The sequence below is a fragment of the Pleurodeles waltl genome, chromosome 2_2 (assembly GCF_031143425.1).
Source record: "Pleurodeles waltl isolate 20211129_DDA chromosome 2_2, aPleWal1.hap1.20221129, whole genome shotgun sequence".
NCBI lineage: Eukaryota > Metazoa > Chordata > Amphibia > Caudata > Salamandridae > Pleurodeles > Pleurodeles waltl.
The window spans coordinates 1,143,950,371-1,143,970,069 of NC_090439.1; the positions used below are offsets into that span (position 1 = coordinate 1,143,950,371).

At 45.5% G+C, this 19,699-nt stretch overlaps 1 protein-coding gene across 1 annotated transcript in view; it reads right to left on the reverse strand.

The window, feature by feature from the left end:
* The window catches only part of LOC138282975 (GTPase IMAP family member 4-like), a 114,373-nt gene that overhangs the window by 43,811 nt on the left and 50,863 nt on the right, over positions 1-19,699 (reverse strand). Inside the window, exon 3 of the mRNA XM_069221063.1 lies at positions 11,900-11,968. Within this exon, the coding sequence (XP_069077164.1) occupies positions 11,900-11,968 (69 nt within the window). The remainder of the gene's footprint in view (positions 1-11,899; positions 11,969-19,699) is intronic.

Here is a 19,699-nt window from a genome sequence, read left to right on the forward strand (position 1 = left end):
CATATTTAGTATGGCCGGAATAGTAATAAAAAATCCTGCTGACTGATGAAGTTGGATTTAATATTACTATTTTAGAAATGCCCCTTTTAGAAAGTGAGCATTTCTCTGCACTTAAATCTTTCTGTGCCTTTCAATCCACGTCTGGCTGAGTTGACAGCTCCTTGTGCATTCACTCAGACACACCCCAAACACAGGGTACTCAGCCTCACTTGCATACATCTGCATTTTGAATGGGTCTTCCTGGGCTGGGAGGGTGGAGGGCATGCCCTCACACAAAGGACTGCCACACCCCCTACTGGGACCCTGGCAGACAGGATTGAACTGAAAGGGGATCTGGTGCACTTCTTAGCCACTCTTTGAAGTCACCCTCACTTCAAAGGCACATTTAAGTATAAAACAGAGCCTCTGCCCTACCACCTCAGACACTTGCTGGAGAAGAAACCTGAACCAGAACCTGCATCCTGCCAAGAAGAACTGCCTGGCTGCTCAAAGGACTCACCTGACTACTTTCTACAAAGGACTGCTGCCTTGCTGTTGACCTGCTGCCTTGCTGAACTCTTGTCTGGCTGTAAAAGTGCTCTCCAAGGGCTTGGATAGAGCTTGCCTCCTGTTCCCTGAAGTCTCAGGACCAAAAAGACTTCTCTTTTTCAACTGGACGCCATGTGCAGCGAATAATTCGACGCACAGCTTGCTCCGCAGTGAAAAATTCACTGCACGCCGATCCGGAAAGACGCTGCTCGACGCGACGCCTGCGGGGCGACCGGAACTTCGATGCACGGCCTCGCATGGACAACGCCGCCCGTCTTCCATAGAGGAAATCGACGCAACGCCTGCCGTGAGAAAGAAAATTCCACGCACAGCCCCCCGGAACGACGTGCAGCCGGATAACAAGCCGAGGAATCCACGCACAGACCCTGGGACATCTGGTAACCCCGCGACCCATAGAAGGAGACGGTCTGCATGCCGGAAAACAATGCACGTCTTCCCCGAGTGAAAAATAACAACGCAAGTCCGTGTGTGAAGGGGCAAAACCGATGCACACACCATTTTTCTTCCTGTAGAACGACGCACGTCTCCCTGCGTGAAAAATAACGACGCAAGTCCGTGTGTGAAGGGGCGTAACCGACGCACACACCATTTTTCCACACATCTCCTCTTCTGTGGCCCTTTGCGGAGATTTTCCACTCCAAACCAGGTACTTTGTGCTTGAAAGAGACTTTGTTTACTTTTTAAAGACTTAAGACACTTTATATCACTTTTCAGTGATATCTTTACAAATTGATATTGCATCTTTGATCGTTTTGACCTGCAAATACCCAGATAAATATTATATATTTTTCTAAACACTGTGTGGTGTGTTTCTGTATGATTTATTGCACAAATGCTTTACACATTGCCTTCTAAGTTAAGCCTGACTGCTCAGTGCCAAGCTACCAGAGGGTGGGCACAGGATAATTTGGTTTGTGTGTGACTTACCCTGACTAGAGTGAGGGTTCTGGCTTGGACAGGGGGTAACCTGACTGCCAACCAAAAACCCCATTTCTAACACTTACCTATATTGCATGCAGTGTTAGTGGACATTGTACCTATGGTGGGTGCCATGTAGAGTTTGCAACTTTGGGTACACCTTGTCATGCACTTGCAATGGCAGTTTGCATGAGGCTGGTGTGGGGCCTCTCAGAGAGGCACAATTGGTGCTGCAGCTCTGTGGCACACTCTTCAGTGGCCAAGCCCTAGACACTAGTGGTACCATTTAATAGGGACTTACAAGGGTGGCTGAAGTGCCAATCACAGTATAATTTTAGGGGAAAGGGGTCTGGCCCTGGAAATATGTTTAGCAGGGGTCCAGGAAACTTACAGTTTGAAGTCCATCATGTTCCAGGCAGAAAGTGGGGGGCTAACCATGTCAAAAGAGGTTCTTGCTCACATGGCCACTGGGTCTCAAAAATCACATCAGCAGAAAAGGCACAAAGGGAAAAGAGGGGTGGTAAACACCAAGTCGGATGCACACAGTACTGCATGCTATTCCAGTATTTGCAGCAGGGGGACACAGAGATGCAGTGGGGGTGCCAGAGGAGGGCTTGTTTCCAAGGTTACTTAAAAAAAAAAAGTTTTATTAAATGTATTGTATAGTTATTGCATTTATATAGTGCATACTACCACAGATGAGGTGTTGAAGAGCTCTACAATGGTTAGTACGCTACTCTGGAATGCAAAATTAGTGGTTAACCCAGGGGTTATTGATTATAGTCGGTTGCTGGAATTATCACAGGGATTATGGTTTACTGTTGGTTGCTGGGTTAGCCCCGGGGTTGTTATTTATTGTTGGCTGCTAGTATTGACACAGGGGTATTGAATATTGTTGGTTGCTGAGTTTGACACAGGGGTTATTGCTTATTGTTGGTTGCTGGGATTAACACAGGGGTATTGATTATTGTTGGTTGCTTAGATTGACACAGGGGTTATTGCTTATTGTTGGTTGCTGGGATTAACACAGGTGTTATTGTTTATTGTTGCTTGCTGGGATTGACACAGGGGTTATTGTTTATTGCCGGTTGCTTAGATTGACACAGGGGGTATTGTTTATTGTTTGTTGCTGGGATTAACAGAGGTGTTATTGTGTATTGCTGGTTGTAGGGATTAACACAGGGGTTATTGTTTATTGTCGGTTGCTAGTATTGACGCAGGGGTTATTGATTATTTTTGGTTGCTGGAATTGACACAGGGGTTATTGCTTATTGTTGGTTGCTGAGATTGACACAGGGGTTATTGTTTATTGTTGGTTGCCAGGATTAACACAGGTGTTAATGTTTATTGTCGGTTGCTAATATTGACACAGGGGTTATTGATTATTGTTGGTTGCTGAGATTTACACAGGGGTTATTGATTATTGTTGGTTGCTGGGATTAACACAGGGGTTATTGATTATTGTTGGTTGATGAGATTGACACGGGTCATTGTTTATTGTTGGTTGCTGGGATTAACACAGGCGTTATTGCTTATTGTTGGTTGCTGGTATTAACACAGGGGTTATTGATTATTGTTGGTCGCTAGGGTTAGCATGTGTTATTGCTTATTGTTCATTGCTGGGATTAACACAGGGGTTATTGTTTATTGTTGCTTGCTAAAATTGACACAGGGGTTATTGGCTATTGTTGGTTGTTGGGATTAACCCATGTGTTATTGCTTATTCTTGGTTGTTAGGATTGGCACAGGGGTTATTGATTATTGTTTCTTACTGAGATTAACACAGGTGGTATTGTTTTGTTGTTGGTTGCTGGGACTGACACATAGAGTTTTGCTAATTGTTGGTTGCTGGGATTAACACTGGTGTTATTGTTTATTTTTGGTTGCTGGAATGAACACAGGTGTTATTTTTTATTGCTGGCTGCTGGGATTAACTCATGGGTATTGTTTATTATTGGCTGATGGGATTAACACAGGGTTATTGGTTGTTGTTGGTTGCTGGGATAGACACAGAGGTTTTTGGTTATTGTTGGTTGCTGGGATTAACACAGGGGTTATTGATTATTGTTGGTTGCTGGTGACTACCAGTGAAGCCATTCCATGTATTTATTCCAGTTTCTTGTTGGTAGATGAATATGAGTTCAATGTGTTCGTTAGAATGGGCTATTTGGGTTTGTACAAAGAGTTAGTGGAGTGAATTAATTGGGTGGAGGAGATCACGAAATGTTATTGGGTTACAGAGATGTGGTTTCAAAGAAGGAAATGGTGTGGTCCTTGGTGGGGTGTGAGTAACCTGCAGAAAATATTAGGAGGAAAGGATGGAGGGGAACCATAAAAAAAGTTGTGGTTCAAGGTCAATTTCTCATGCAGGGTTTTAGGAATACAGTGGAAGGAGCCTCCTTCAGATAACATGCAGTGTGAGAATATACAACTGTAAAAGATATGTCATACGTAGACGTTAATGACCCATCATGGTTTTTTGCACTTGAAAATTCAATAACCCTACTGTGAATTGTTTTGAAATTGCATTTATATAGCGCTTATTGACTTTAGTTCCTACCCCAGTAGCAAGTAAACTGTGATCGGATCATAAGATTTTGATGGGGTTAGGATGTTATGTTCCAGGATCAGAGCGTATAAAAATACAAATGTATCAGGGGTGTGCAGCAATATTCCTAAAACGAATGGGTCTGTAAAACTTGCATAATCACAAAGAAAAACTTTTAGACAAACTATTTTTCTGTCCACATTTGGAAAACTGTGTTGGAGCTCTGTTAGAAATGGGGTCTTTGGTTGGCAGTCAGGCTACCCCCTGTCCAAGCAAGGACCCTCACTCTAGTCAGGGTAAAAGAGAATCACCCTCTGCTAGCCCCCGCTCACCCCCTTGGTAGCTTGGCACGAGCAGCCAGACTAAACTTCAGAATGCTAGGTGTAAAGTATTTGTACCAACACACACAGTTATTCAGTAAAAACACTACAAAATGACCCAACACAGGGTTAGAAACAAAGGAAATATTTATCTAAATAAAACAAAAACAAAACGACAAAAATCCAACATACACAAGTCAAGTTATCAATTAAAACGTAAAAAGAATCTTCATGTCCTTTTAAACACAACGCTAACGCTGTTAGCGTGAAAAGTACCTGGGTAGCGTCAAAATTACACGCACGGGCGAGTGTGCGTCGAAAAAGGTTAGTGATGCATTGATTTCTCACTCGCAAGCAAGACTGTGCGTCCTTTCTCCTCCTCCGGTTGGGTCGGTGTGCGACGTTTTTCTGCTCCCAGCGATGTTATGTCGAAATCTGGCTGCACGGTGTCCGAAAACCCCGCTACGTGGGTTGCGATCGCACCAGCCTCTGTCTGCAATGCTGTGCATCGTTTCTCCAGCCGCGTGTGTCGATCTTTCAGTCACGCTGCAGGTGTGTGCCGATTTTCAGCCACGAAGCCGGCGGTGCATCAATGTTTCAGCAGCGGATCGGAAGTGCATTGAAATTTTCCCCGCATGGCGTTTGTCCGTGGATTTCTTTTTCTTGTTCTGCCAGCTTCTCCTTTCAGGGTCCCAGGAGCTGGATGGGCACCACTTTGCAGGGTAGGAGTCTCAGCAGAGGCTCCAGTTGTTGGCCGAGAGAAGTCTTTGCTGTTCCTGAGACTTCAAACAACAGGAGGCAAGCTCTAAATAAAGCCCTTGGAGATGTCTTCTTCAAGCAGGAATATACCACAAAGTCCAATCTTTGTCTCCTAGCACAGGCAGAAGCAGCAACTGCAGGATAGCTCCACAAAGCGCAGTCACAGGCAGGGCAGCTCAGCTCTTCAGCTCCCTTCCAGGCAGAGGTTCCTCTTGGTTTCCAGAAGTCTTCTAAAGTCTGTGGTTTTGGGTGCCCTTCTTATACCCATTTTGCCCTTTGAAGTAGGCTTACTTAAAAGAAAAGTCTCTCTTGTTTGTGAAATCCTGCCTTGCCCAGGCCAGGCCCGAGACACACACCAGGGGGTTGGAGACTGCATTGTGTGAGGACAGGCACAGCCCTTTCAGATGTAAGTGACCACTCCTCCCCTCCCTCCTAGCACAGATGGCTCATCAGGATATGCAGGCTACATCCCAGCTCCCTTTGTGTCACTGTCTAGAGAGAGGTGCAAACAGCCCAACTGTCAAACTGACCACAAACAGGGCAGGGCCACAGAATGGTTTAAGCAAGAAAATGCTCACTTTCTATAAGTGGCATTTTCAAATTCACAATCTTAAAATCAACCTTACTAAAAGATGTATTTTTAAATTGTGAGCTCATAGACACCAAACTCCACATGTCCATCTACTCCCAAAGGGAAGTTATACTTTATTCATATTTAAAGGTAGCCCCCATGTTAACCTATGAGAGAGACAGGCCTTGCAACAGTAAAAAACGAATTTAGCAGTATTTCACTGTCAGGGCATATAAAACACATTACTGTATGTCCTACCTTAACCATACACTGCACCCTGTCCATGGGGCTACCTAGGGCCTACCTTAGGGCTGTCTGACATGTAATAAAAGGGAAGGTTTAGGGCTGGCAAGTGGGTACACTTGACAAGTCGAATTTACAGTTCAAAGCTGCAGACACAGACACTGCAGTGGCAGGTCTGAGACAAGATTACAGAGCTACTTATGTGGGTGGCACAAACAGTGATGTAGGCCCACTAGCAGCATTTAATTTACAGGCCCTGTGCACCTATAGTGCACTGCACTAGGGACTTACTAGTGAAATCCAATATGCCAATCATGGAAAACAAATAACATACACATTTTATATAGAAGCACTTGCACTTTGGCACTGGTCAGCAGTGGTAAAGTGCCCAGAGTAACAAAAACAGCAAAACCAGAGTCCAGCACACATCAACAACAAAGGGAAACAGAGGCAAAAAGTTAGGGGAGACCACGACAAGGATGCCAAGTCTAACAAGCACCATCTGGAAGGAGCTGGGCCGCAGATTCTGGATGTAAAGCAATAAAATACTAGAATCTTGCATAGATCCAAACAATGGAACTGATTGAATTGAATCCCCAAAGCTGTTTTTTCCAGCCAAGAAGAGAGGATTGCGGCTGGCCCAGAGAGTGGTGGAGATTCATGAACACAAGGAAGAGAGCCAGCCCAGCAGCCACAAGGACTAACAAGACCGGCAGCTCAGCTGAACAGAACCAACATCTACACACCTCAATCTCACATTGTCTGGGAGGTCAGCTTGCCTCCTACGATGTGAATCTGACAGTCCCCGCATGCTGCCTTACCTTCCGTGGTGGCGGGGCGATGAGGCAGTGAGTGTGTGGAGACTGTGGGCAGACTAACACTTGATTCCTCCTGTATCACACCTATGTTCCTGGATATCAAAGTGCTGTGCATCACTTTTGGGGTTGCCTGTATTTCCTTTCCCCACACTGAAGACCCCAGGCATCACTACCAATATGTGGGAAGGTCACACTGGTCTACAGCAGGGTCTCTTTGCTGCTAATGGTGATCCATGTGCACCGCTGAAAATGCAGGGCATGTGGCCTATACACAGGCCCATGACGTTATGAAGACACCTGTGTGACAACATTTGGAGCCACTTTATCAGCCATCACCAATGGCCATCTCTTCAATGACATCTGCATGTTTGTGCCACCATGAAACTGCCGCTGATTTACCCAACGCCAACCACTTGTCCCCCACCCGACGCCTCATACTTCATACAGGGCCTTGTTTCCAGGTTTGATGGTAGCAGGGAAAAATGTGCTGAGTTTTAGCTTGCGTCTTCTTCCAACCGTAGCAATTAGCGGAAAGGTCAGACAGATGGAGATACCTGGTTATAGAATCTGATCTTGCCTGTGATTTGTTGACTAAGTTATTCCTTTGATACTGAGTTTTACACATTTGGAGATACTATAAAGCAGCGGTTCCCAACCTGTGGTCCGGGGACCCCTGGGGTTCCACAAAGCCTCCTCAGGGGGTTTCCGTGACTGCTTAGAAAATAAAAAAATGTTAACAGAGTAGGTCCCCAGCTTTCAGTAATGACTCAGTAGAGGGTCCCCGGATTCCAATTATAATTTAGTGGGGGTCCCTGGGTTCCAGTAATGTTAAAGTGGGGGTCCACAGAAATCAAAAGGTTGGGAACCACTGCTATAAAGGCTTCAAAAGTCTTTGCAATCACTGGACAATAACTTTATTGTTTGATAGTTATGAAGCCTTTGTTTTTAAGAGCTATAAAATCGATACAGGCTGCATTTCAGTCCTAAAAGATGCTAGGAATTTTGAGCCTTATATTGGTACAATGCATTTCGCTAAAGTGATTGTCATTTGTGCACTGACTTTTACCGAATGCGTTTGTTATTTGTGAACCAACATTTGTTCAAACATGTTTGTTAACAAAATTCCGTTTTGAAGGGGTTCGCAATTTGACCTACCTCATTAATATGCATGAGGCAGGTTGTTAATTGTGACCCACAACAAATCGCTGCCATCATCATGAACGTGGTTCCTTTAAAATGAAGCAAACTTTTCTTACAAACGCAGCCTGCTTTCCTTAGAGGAATACAGATGTATTTAAAAAAACAAGAAAAGTTTCAAAAACGTTTTTGAGGAGGGAGCAGTGGTCCCAGACACTACTGCCCAATCATAAAAATGTTTTACACAGTTCAGACAAAGTGAGTGGGTGACCACTCTCAACCCATTGGTACATAACATAAAAAGAACAACAAATTGGAAGGGATGCCCTAAACACAGCATTTTTATGTATGTAATTGCAAACCTATTTTGCAATTGAGTAACAAGTTACTGAATTGCAGTTTGGGTTTTGAACATACCTAAAACTGTTTTGCACCCATAAAAGGCTCTAATTTTGTGATTCGGAGCCTTTGTGATTCCAAAATAGCTTTGATCTTAAGGCCTTATTATTAAAGTTTTTTCATTATTTTTTCTTTTGCATTTAAGGATGAAGACTAACTTGGAGGACATCAGTGACACGGCATCTGACAAAAAATGCAGATGTCCAACTCACCCTGCTCTCTGCTCTGCTGGGCCTATGGGAGTCGATCACCCACAAAGTCCATGAGCCAGACTGACTTTCTAGTTTCAAAACTAAGGCCCCTATTTCCTAAAAGTACTTGGCCCAGGCTTTAATACACATCATGAATCAGTGTGACAAACCAATCAGGATGCTCAAGGCTTTAATTAGGCAGCTGCTACCTCGACAAAAGAAATGGACAGCGGTGCACATTCCCACACAAACATGGAGTGAAGTTGAGCTGCCAACAAAAAAATGTAGATTAAGATAAATGTGAAAAACACTACATAAAATATTCAAGACTATGTATGCCCCACACTAAGATGGAAAAATGCCTTCTAGCAGGAGAATTTCACCATCTCCACGGGAAGTGCCATCACTGGTTTCCAACAAAAAACATCTTTAAAAGAAGCATCCACGCAAGAGGACCTCATGTCCCATCATTCATCTCCGCAGGAAGTGGCAATACTCCATTTCCCATCATCCAGATTACAGCAAGTGATATTACTTCTTGCCTTCTCCCATCTTCAATTAACAAATCAGGGTTCCATCACCAGGGCATCCCCAGCAAATGTAAGTCACAGGCAAGAGTACTGATGGTTTGGACCTGGTAGGATCAGGAAGGGTCTTGGACTACAACTCTTGCTTCCCTGAAACTTACAAGGTAAGATATAACCTTGTCCCTCACCAGCATCTCACACTGTCAATCAGAATCACACACAGATATAAATTACCCTTAAACCAGATCCACCTTCAAACTCATGCTGATTGACGCTATTGCTGCAGTACTCCACACAACAGATATTACAGACTTTATCATCTATCACAGGCTTGATGCCCCCTTCATCATGGTAGCATGGTGCATCCCACATCCATGGAGCCTAGTCATACGTCTTCATACAGGCTACAGTAGCCTTTGTGTGGTCCGCACACATAAGAAAGAAGGAGATATCACCAACAATCCTACGTCTTCTTGTTCCTGCACCCAAGAGAAGCAAATGACACTAAACTCCATGGAGCTGCTGACATGCCATTTCCCACTTTCTACAACTCAGACCACCACCTTCCATCTCATCTACAGGCTTCCAGAGCAGAACAAGGTCTTCATTGATGAATTTTCAGATATCTTAGCCACCTAGCCACCTCATCTATCTGACAATCCCAAACCACCCTCTAAGGTGCCTTTAACCTAAAAGACAACCTAAGCTTAAACAAAATAAGAGACAACATCCTCAACCTCCCTGCCACACTACAGCTTGTCACACAACCAAAACACTTGTCTTCTCAACATCACCAACAATCCAATGTAAACCTTCCATGCCCCTGGACCTGACTAACTATTTTGCCTCAAAAGACAAGACCAAACCTTCACCTTCACCTTCTTCAAACACTTTTCCATAGACCTTCTAAATTGTGAACTGATCTCTCGACCTATCAACTCCAGATCCAACACCAACATCCTTCTAAACAACTTCAACAATGTTTGGAAAGCTATGTGACAGTCTACACTCCAATTACAATACGCAAGTGAAAGCCAAATCCTTCAGCACCCTAGTACTCTAAAGACCTTGTTGACATTAAATGAGCCATATGCAGACAGAAAAAACAATAGAAGAAAAACAAATGTCGTAGTGACCTTAGGATACTGAAATGTCTCCATGCTGCATGTGGACAGCTCACCACATCAGCTAAAGTAAAGTACTATGTCATCACCCTCAGTGATCCCACTAATAGAATCAGAACGCTTTTCAAGACAATCAAGCACTGCATCAACCACCTGCCAGGACACATATTGCTCAATCCACAGAAAAATGCAATGGAATAAACCTCTTCTTCAGAGAATGCAGAAGATTCAACAGCACATCAACAGCACCAGTCCTGCTTCATCTCTTATGCCATCCGTCAAAAACCTTTCTTTCCCAATTTGCACCAACATAGTCAAGTCTGTCAAAGCCTCTTCTAATGTCTTTGTTTGTCATTTATGAGAGCTATCTCTGGGAATACTCTCTAACACCTACTCACCATTGACAATGCCCCCATTACTCCAGGCATCTTCAAATGGGGCATATCATTCCACACCTGAAGAAACTTACAGTAGTCCCTGGATACCTTGCCAACCCCCAGCACATCACTTACCTTCCATTAAAGTGCAAGCTCACAGAAAAAGCAATAAGTGCTTAACTCCAAGATCACACCAGTGCTAACAATCTTCTGCATGGCTGCCAGCCTGGCTTTAGATCAGGCTGCAAAATGGAAACAGCTACCTCACACATCGCAGACGATGCCCTCGGCACCACACACCAGGATGAACCCTGCCTCCGGATATTGCTGGACATCGTAGCTAGCTTTCACACCTTGACCATTCTACCCTCAAATGCATCCTGGAGTCTCGAAAGGGATGCACTGGAGATGCCCTTCACTGGTTCTCCTCTTAAGTTTCCAATCAACACCAGCATCACCAAATGGGCACTTTCAAGTCCCAAAAGATCCCTATGAAATGCAGAGACCCCAAGAGTTTCGTACTTTCCCCTATCGCCTTTAACCCCTACATGAAGCTGCTTGATGCTCTTCTCACAGACAACAGCATCACGATTCACTAAGAAGCGATTGATATAGAACTGTATCTGAAAGTCTTCTCTTCTTCAGACATCCAGTGTTGCACACAAAGCCTTCACATTATTCATACTTGGATGTTTAGCCCCTACCTGAAGCTCAACCCAACCAAGGCAGAATTCCTGCTATTTACCAAGAACAAAAAACAAGAAACAGTACAAAGGAGGTTGAATGACATGAGCTTTAACTGCAAAAAAGCACAAAGATGACCTGATTTAGCTCCCCACCTTAGTACCCCTTAAACCTAGATGCCGCAGCACATCTCATCTTGGTTTGTAGAAATATGATCCCTCCCCCCTAACTTCGTGGAACTCCATTGGCTCCCTTTGCCAGATGCAACATTTGCAATGCCATCTTGACCAGCATCCCTATCTATCTTGAAGACAAGCTCACTATCTCTGATGGTGCTCAGCATTCCTGCAGCCAGGACTCCACCAGACTGCAGTCTAACCAGTGTGAAAAAGTAAAATTAAGGCAGCAGGCCTTTTCAATCTGTGCATCCAGGATCTGGAACAACACACTCATGTCCATTAGCGCCAGTTTAGGAACGAGTTGGAGACACACCTTGTTAAGGAACACAGCATTACAATGCGTTAACAGTCCACAAACCAGCTACCTCTCCTATCACTTGTTGCACTTTATGCTGGACTTCGACCACATACAGAGCTCTGCTCCTTTTTTGGATAGGGCCCCACTATAGAAAACCCTCAAACATATATATGAGAAGGACTTTGCACTCTCTGTCATCCTATTCCAGGAGCTCCTGTCTCTTTTGCCCAGAATCCGGGGGTCACAGCACAACTTACCTGATTCTGATTCACTGTCCATGGACAGATTTGAAGTCAGTATGTGCTGGATGTGTAAATCCCCCAGACCTGCATACCGGGGTTGGAAAGAAAGAGAAGAAGGTTAGTGTGAGTAAGACAGTAATCCTATTATCTGTTACAGAGATGAGAAAGGGATATATTGCTTTGGCGGGCAGACATGAACAGCCGCAATAACATTTCTGATAGTATAAAAATATAGTTAGGGTTTTAAGCATGATTGTGAAATAAGCAACGTGAATCTACATCTTTAGATTGAACTAAGGACTAGATGTGCACAGCATTTTTGCATTAGAAAACGTGTTGTCAAATTGTTATTTGTTTTCTTTTCTCCAGCGGACCCCCTTCCCCTTTCAGAATGGTTGAATGCAGGAGGATGGCCTGTTTTTTTTTACTGGGCACCAAAGCTACTTACACCTTATACCATGTCCAGTTATCCCTTATTAGTGACCTGTAGTCAGTGTCTAGCAGCCAAGCTGTCTAGGGGTAGCTGTAGCTGAGCAGCTAAGGCTGAACTAGGAACCATGCAAAGCTCTTGCAATACCACTTTAGTCACACAGTACATGAAAGAAAATACTCAGTGTTACAAAAAATAAAGGTATTTTATTTTGGTGACACAAATGCCAAAAATACCTTAGACACTATACTCCCGTAGGAGGTAAGTAATATACATAATATATACTCTAGTTTTCAAAAACAAGTAAGTAAACATTTAGAAAACTGTGCAAATAGTGAAAATCACAATAGGTTGCAATGGGATTAGGGGGAACAAAAACCATATACTAAAATATTGGAATGCAAAAGTCGGTTTCCCACCTAGGCAAGTGCAGTGTGTAGAGGGGTGCTGGGAGTGTAAGAAAACATGAAAGGTAAGTAATAGACCCCACCACAGAGGCCAGAAAAAACAGGAGTAAATCACAGTAAGTTTCCTGAATCACACAAGAAGTTGTGATAGAAGATTATGCAAGAACCAGAAGTGACTGCAAGACACCAACAATGGATTTTTGGACGTGAAGACCTGTGGAAGAAGGGGACCAATTCAAGAAGCACTGAAGAGTCCAGGGAGAACAGAAGCCTCTGCTAACCCAGATGAAGGTGCAACAGAAGAACCACCGGTGGGAAGACAAAGTCAGTTATGCACCCAGGAAGACAGATTCGGGTTCCTGGTTGGTGCAGATGATGTTCCATGCCGGATGGATGATTGCAGTCTGGCTTGCGTCGCTGGATTACGCCAACAAGCCTTGTCACATGCAAAGCTTGCGGTTAGCGGAAAATGGCACTGCCCGGGACCAGAAGGGACCTGGTGGCCTCTACCCAGGTGGGGGAGACAGAGGGGGCTCTCAGCAACTCAGAGAGCCCACAGACAACCAGGCAGCATGCACAGGAGTCCACACAGCATGGGAACAAAGAAGGTGCAAATAGAGACCCACACAGCATGACACAAAGAGATCCCACGCCGCCGTAGAACCACTCAGGAAGCTGTGAGTCGCAAGATGGAGTGCTCGGGGCCTAAGCTGTGCTGTGCACAAAAAAACGTCTTGGAAGGTCGCACACAAGCCTTGGCAACTGCAACTCACGCAGTGCAAGGGGGTATTGTCTTGCATGGGGAGGTAAGCTCTTCCCTCCACCAAAGTTGGACAGCTAGACTTTGGGTCTGTCTGGGTCACTTTAGTCTACCACCTGTGTTGCTGGATCCACACTCATCGTCTGGAGAGGAAATCCACGCCACCGGTTGTCACTGCAGAGAGGTGTCTGCTGAAGCAGGGAAGTCACTCCACAAGAGATTCTTTCAGTTTTTCTTGTGCTGGCTGAAGACAGGCAGTCCGCGGAGGATGCACAACCTGGAAACTGTTGCAGTTGCTGGCAGGAGCTGAGGATACAATGTTGCAGAAGCCGCCCTCACTTCTTTGTTGCAATTTGTAGAGTTCCTGGAGGGTTCAGCTGCGGTTTCACCGGTAGAAAATGAAGTAAAGGATGTAGAGGATTCCTGCTGGAGTCTTGTATGCCAAATCTGAAGAAACACCCAGAGCCCAGAGGAGAGACCCTAAATAGCCCTGAAAGGGGGGATTGGTCACCTAACCAGGTAAGCACCTATCAGGGGAGAGCTCTGACATCACCTGCTGGCACTGACCACTCAGATGCTTCCAGAGTGCCCCACCACCTTGGAATCCAAGATGGCAAAACCCTGGGCATTTCCCGAGGCTCTGGGAGGCTACCCCTCCCATGCCTGTAACACCTATTTCCAAAGGGAGAGGGTGTAACACCCCTCTCCCAAAGGAAATCCTTTAATATGCCTTCCTGGGCGTGAGCTGCTCAAGCAACAGGAGGGCAGAAACCTGTCTGTGAGGTGGCATCAGCTGGGGCCGCCTGGAAAACCTCAGAAGGCTGGTTTGGCAGTACTGGGGATCCACTGTGGAGTCCCCAGAGTGCATGTAATTGTGCAACCAATACTAGAATCAGTATTGGAGTACAATTCCGAGATGTTAAATACCTCACATGGCCATATTCAGAGTTACCATTGTGCAGCTGGACATAGGTATTGACCTATGTCCAGTGCACGGGTAAAATGGCGTCCCCGCACTCACAAGGTCTGGGAAAATTGTCCTGGATGACGTGGGGGCATCCCTGCTAGAGTAGTGGTGCCCTCACACACAGATACTTTGTACCTAGCCTTCAGGGTTGGAAGGCCTGACATATAGGTGACTTATAAGTGACCTGGTGCAGTGTAAATGGCTGTGAAATGGTGCATGCACCATTTAATGCAGGCTGCAATGGCAGTCCTGCAGAAGCCTTTGCATGAGCTCCCTTTGGGTGGCAAAAGTAATGCTGAAGCCCATAGGCATCCCCTGGAACCCTAATGCCCTGGGTACCTAAGTACCATATACTAGGGACTTATAGGGGTGACCAATTTGGGATGAAATACAGGGGTTACCAGTATGTAGTGATCAATTTTAGAGGAGAGAGAGCGTAAGCATTGGGGTCCTGGTTAGCAGGACTCCAGTGACACAGTCAAGCATACTTTCAAAAACAGTGAAACATGCTGACAAGCAGGCCACAAACCATAAGCACTGGGGTCCTGGCTAGCAGGATCACAGTCACCCAGTCAAAACACACTTACAGCAAGCAGAAATTGGGGGTAACATGCCAAAAAGAGGGTACTTTCCTACACTGAACAATATTTTATAAGAGCAGGCATACTGCATACTCTTTACAAAAAAAACTTCAAAAATTACTTTTTTTGTGAATATATCCAGTTTTCCTTTAAGCAAAATGGGCTGCATCAAACAAAAAACGATTCCTTTATTTAAAAGCAATCACAGACATATTGCCTGCTGACCACACCAGGCTACCATCCCTGTGATAGCAGTAATGGTAGTGGGTCACAAATTGTGGCCTACCTCATTAATATTTATGATGTAGGTCTTTTTGTGACCTATTATGTTATTCTATTTGAACTTGTAGAGCGCCTGACTACCAGGAGGCCTCGCAGCGCTAAAGGACAGCAACAGGAGCCAGAGCAGGGAACTAAAGTTTAAAAAGCCAGGTTTTGATTACTTTTCGAAAATTACGTTTGTGGCTTGCTAATGAAACTCAAAAGTTCCATACATTATGAATCAGATTTAGAGGGAGAGTGCCACAAGGCTCACTGGAAAGGGTCAATCCTCCTCACTTCTATTCAGGGTTCTGCTCTTCAAGAAGCACGGCTGCCATCCCCAATACGCAGATAAAACACAACAATAAGTAAGAATTTAATCAGCCTATTAGTTTGAGTAACAGAGAGTCCTTCTGTTACTTCTCTCCACCTTCTGCAGCCGCACCCTCTACTTGTATCTCAGTTGCAATCTTACTGTCGAGCCACCGTGTTCGCAGCTCCGACAGGGCACAGGGTGAGTGATTCACCAAATCCATCTATATCTGTGACCCCTTTATCCAGCGAGCCCAATAGTATCCGTGCCTCCAATGTGTTGCAATCCGGTGGTGCATCAAGCACCTCCCGGTGACTTGCTAGGGCTTACCGGAGCTCAAAGTAACAGAGAATTCAGTTTGAAGGGTAATAAAGGATCTCAAATGGTTGCACCTCGTACATCAATGCCTCGAAACTCTATCCAATCACTTGAAACCCTCTAGATCCGACACCCAGTGCAGCCATCTACCAGTCACCCTTACATTCTCACCCCTCTCCCGTTCTGTCCATCGCAGCATCACCCTCCAAGCTCGGAAATACCCTGGTTGTTTCGGGAACGTCTCAAGGTATTGGCCTCCCATATAACAGAACGGTTGGGATATCAAGACCGATTAGCAAGACCTCCATTCTAAAGGCACGGTCCTCCCATCCCCCTTAACCCACTCATTGGAATGTGGACTTAACTCAGTTATCAAAGGTGATTCTGGGGGTATTACTGGCCTATATATATTTGTGTGCCATGGACGTGATAGTGTCAAACCAGTGCTTTGTGATGGAAAAGGGAACGTTTTGGAGAGAATATAAGAAATGTTGAAGGATCATCATTTTATATAAGGCCATACTTCCCAGCTATCTAAGTCCTCCTGAACTGCATGGGCTAAGGGTCTTTGGTTAAGGCTCCAAGTCATTCTACTAAGTCAGGTAGGTCACCAGATTTCTGAATCTCAGGCATTTGATAGGAAGGTCTGCTGCCAGATTGTGTCTCCTTTGTTTCCTCACAGAGGGGCCAGAAGAGACTTATGGCCTGATTTAGGTCTTGGCAGAAGGGAATACTCCATCACAAATGTGACGGATATCCTGCCCACCGTATTGCAATCTCCATCGGAGATAATGGGATTGTACCTCGATTGGAGTTAAAGCCACACTTGTCTGGATGGACCAGTTGAGTTAGGACATTGGTGATCCATCTAACCAGCGTCTTTGCTTTTTTTCCCTCTGTGTGTTGGGGTCTTATAAGGGGCAGGGGTGTGATGGGGAGAAGAGACACGGACAGGGGCAGTAAGGAGAGGGGGAGGAAACACAGGGATGAGGTGGCAGTGGTAGAAGAAATAGGGACGGGCAGGAAGAAAAGCTAGGCACACTGTGCGCGGGAACAGACAACTACACGTTAGTTAACAGGGGTAAAAACTAGATCACCTAATGATCTAATTTGTAAGGTAGCTTGGTCGAGCAGTTAGGCCAATCTTGGGGAAGTGCAAAGCATTTGTTGTTTTCACAGCATCAATCTAACAATTCAAACACTCAAAGGAATGACTTGAGACCAATTTATACAAATACTTCAGATTTTAATATAATTTTTAAGAAAAAGATTATCAAAATTCCTTAAGTACTTTTTGAGATATGAATTTTTGAACTTTAATGAAAATAGTATTTTTGTGCGTAATTACGCACCATAGGAATCAATGGTGGATCATCTTTAAAAATACACATAAAATCATACAGTTGGTTTACCCCGTTCTTCTTTTGCAGGTTGGTTGTGGTTGTCGGTGGGCACACTGTGTCAGCTGGAGAAGTTTGGGCGGCTCCCGGTTCCGGCGGGGTACCACTGGGAAAAGCACAGCACCGGTAAGTTTAAAGTTTGCTCTTTAGAGTCACCTTAGAGTCTCAAGGTTGCGAAGGGTGGGGGACCCTAAGGGCACTGCAGGTTCTTAGGTGCAGGGCGCAGGGCAGCCAAGTGCAGAGCAAATTGGTAAGCCAGGAGCTGTGCGCAAGGATGCCCTCTAGAGCAGGACGTAAGTTGATTCAGGGGTTGTGTGCAGGACAATGGGGGCACTCTGGCGGGAGGTGTGGAGTATTCCTGAAGTCCCTCAACTCAAGCTTCCTCCTGGTCCAGTTGCAGGCTCAGGTTTTGCTCGATATCCAACATTAGCTGACTGATACCCATCGTCGGTTTGGCCTCTAGGGGTTGCAGTGCCACCACACTTGGCACACTGGCAGGGTTTGTCATCGCGCTCGTCGGGATGAAGTTTGGGCCAGCTGCGACATTCGGTTCGGGAGTAAGTGGCTGGTCAGTGAAGTGACCCCTACTGGCTTGCTGTTTTCTTTGTGCTGTAGAGTGGTATCACCACTCTGAAGGGAGTTCTAGGGTGATTTCTGAAGCCTGGAGGTCCTCTGGGGTTCTTGGAGAGTTGTCCAGTTATCCAGCAGCTCCTCAGCAGTGATTGTCGGGTCCTGGGTGCAGCACCTTTTGGCACCTTTTCTTGGGTGCAGCAGGTCCACACTTCTCGTGCTTAGGATCTTTTTGGTGCTGGTCTTCTTTTTTACATTGAACCAGATTTCCTGGTCTGGGAGTGCCCACTAAATACTGTATTTTGTGGGCATTTTAGGGGGATCCTGGTAGTGACCAATGGATCATCTACCTTTGGGTGGCCACACCCACTAAAGTGACCACTTCCTGTGGGAAGAGTCACTTCCCTATTCCTGATTGGCTATTTTCCTTCCATCCAAGATGGAGGAAAATGAAATGGAGTGCAGGCAATACCTTAGGGGTGGTGCATGCCAGGTGGGGCCACTCCCCCTACCCTTTGTTGGTGTTTCCTACTGCTGTTCCCGCCAGAAGTGGGGGGTTGCACAGTGGTTACCATCTGCTGCTAACAGCAGGCCTGAGGGTTGAGTTTCAAAGGTGGTTAGCCCTTTGAAGCTTGCTGCCAGGGCAGTGCACATTCCTAAGGGAGGGGGTATTGGCACCTCCACCAAGGAAGGGCTTTGTTCTACAAACCGGAGGGATGGATCTCTGCCCCAAGGTTTGTAGATTGGCTGTCTGGAGGTGGCAAGCCAAGGTAGTTAGCTTTTGCAGGGGGCACCTCTAAGGTGACGCCTGGGTACCTTTTATAATAAATACAACACTGGCACCAGTGTGAATTCATCATTCTGAGTTGTTTGATACCAAACAGCCCTGGGTTCAGAGTGTCCATCATGTAGCTGTGAAACTCGTACTGACTAGTGTCCAGCACATGTATAAAGATGGCTGCTCTGTTCACTCACTATGTCCCAGGTTTGGCTAGGACAAGGTGGGGGCATATTGCTCATGCAACTATGCCCTCACATACAATATAGTGCACCCTGCCTTGGGGCTTAAGGCCTGGCAGAGGGGTGACTTACCTATTTGGTAGGCAGTGTGGTGTGGGTAGTGCATACAGGTAGTGTGCCATGTCGAATTTTCACATTAGGTTTGCACGGGGCACTCAGCCTGCAATGGCAATGCTGGATGCACCTGGATGCAGGGCCCTAGAGGGTGGCACAGTGCTGCTGCCCTCAGGAGCCTACCTTTAGTACCTCCTGCCCTGGACACCTAAGTACCATTTACTAGGGGCTTATAGTGGCTGCCAAGGTTGTCTCCAATTGTGCCAATGCATCACAAGAGTTTAGGAAAAGAACTCTAGCCCAGGCAACCTGGATAGCAGGAGCCATGGGCACCATCAACTTCTAGGCTACATCATACACCAGGCAAAAAGTGGGGGCTAACCATGTCAAAAGGAGACCTTTTCTCACAATACTTTCCTTTGAAAGCTTCTTTTTTACAAATCAGTGGAAAGGTACATTTAATAAACAAATTCCACTGTGACAATTGCCTTTCCACAGACAACATACTTTAACTGAAAACATTCAATTGAGCCACTAATGCTTTTCTGAAGCAGTTTTCGGACAACTACCCCCATATAATTCCGTTTTGCAACCCATCTGCTTACAAATGCAAGGTTCACTGCTCAGCAGACTTGCTTTAGAGGTCAGGTATCTGCCATTGTCAAGCCACAATAAATCTTGTCTAAATGCCCTCTAGTTATATTGGGGGGAAACACGGCAATGGGAGGTAGGGC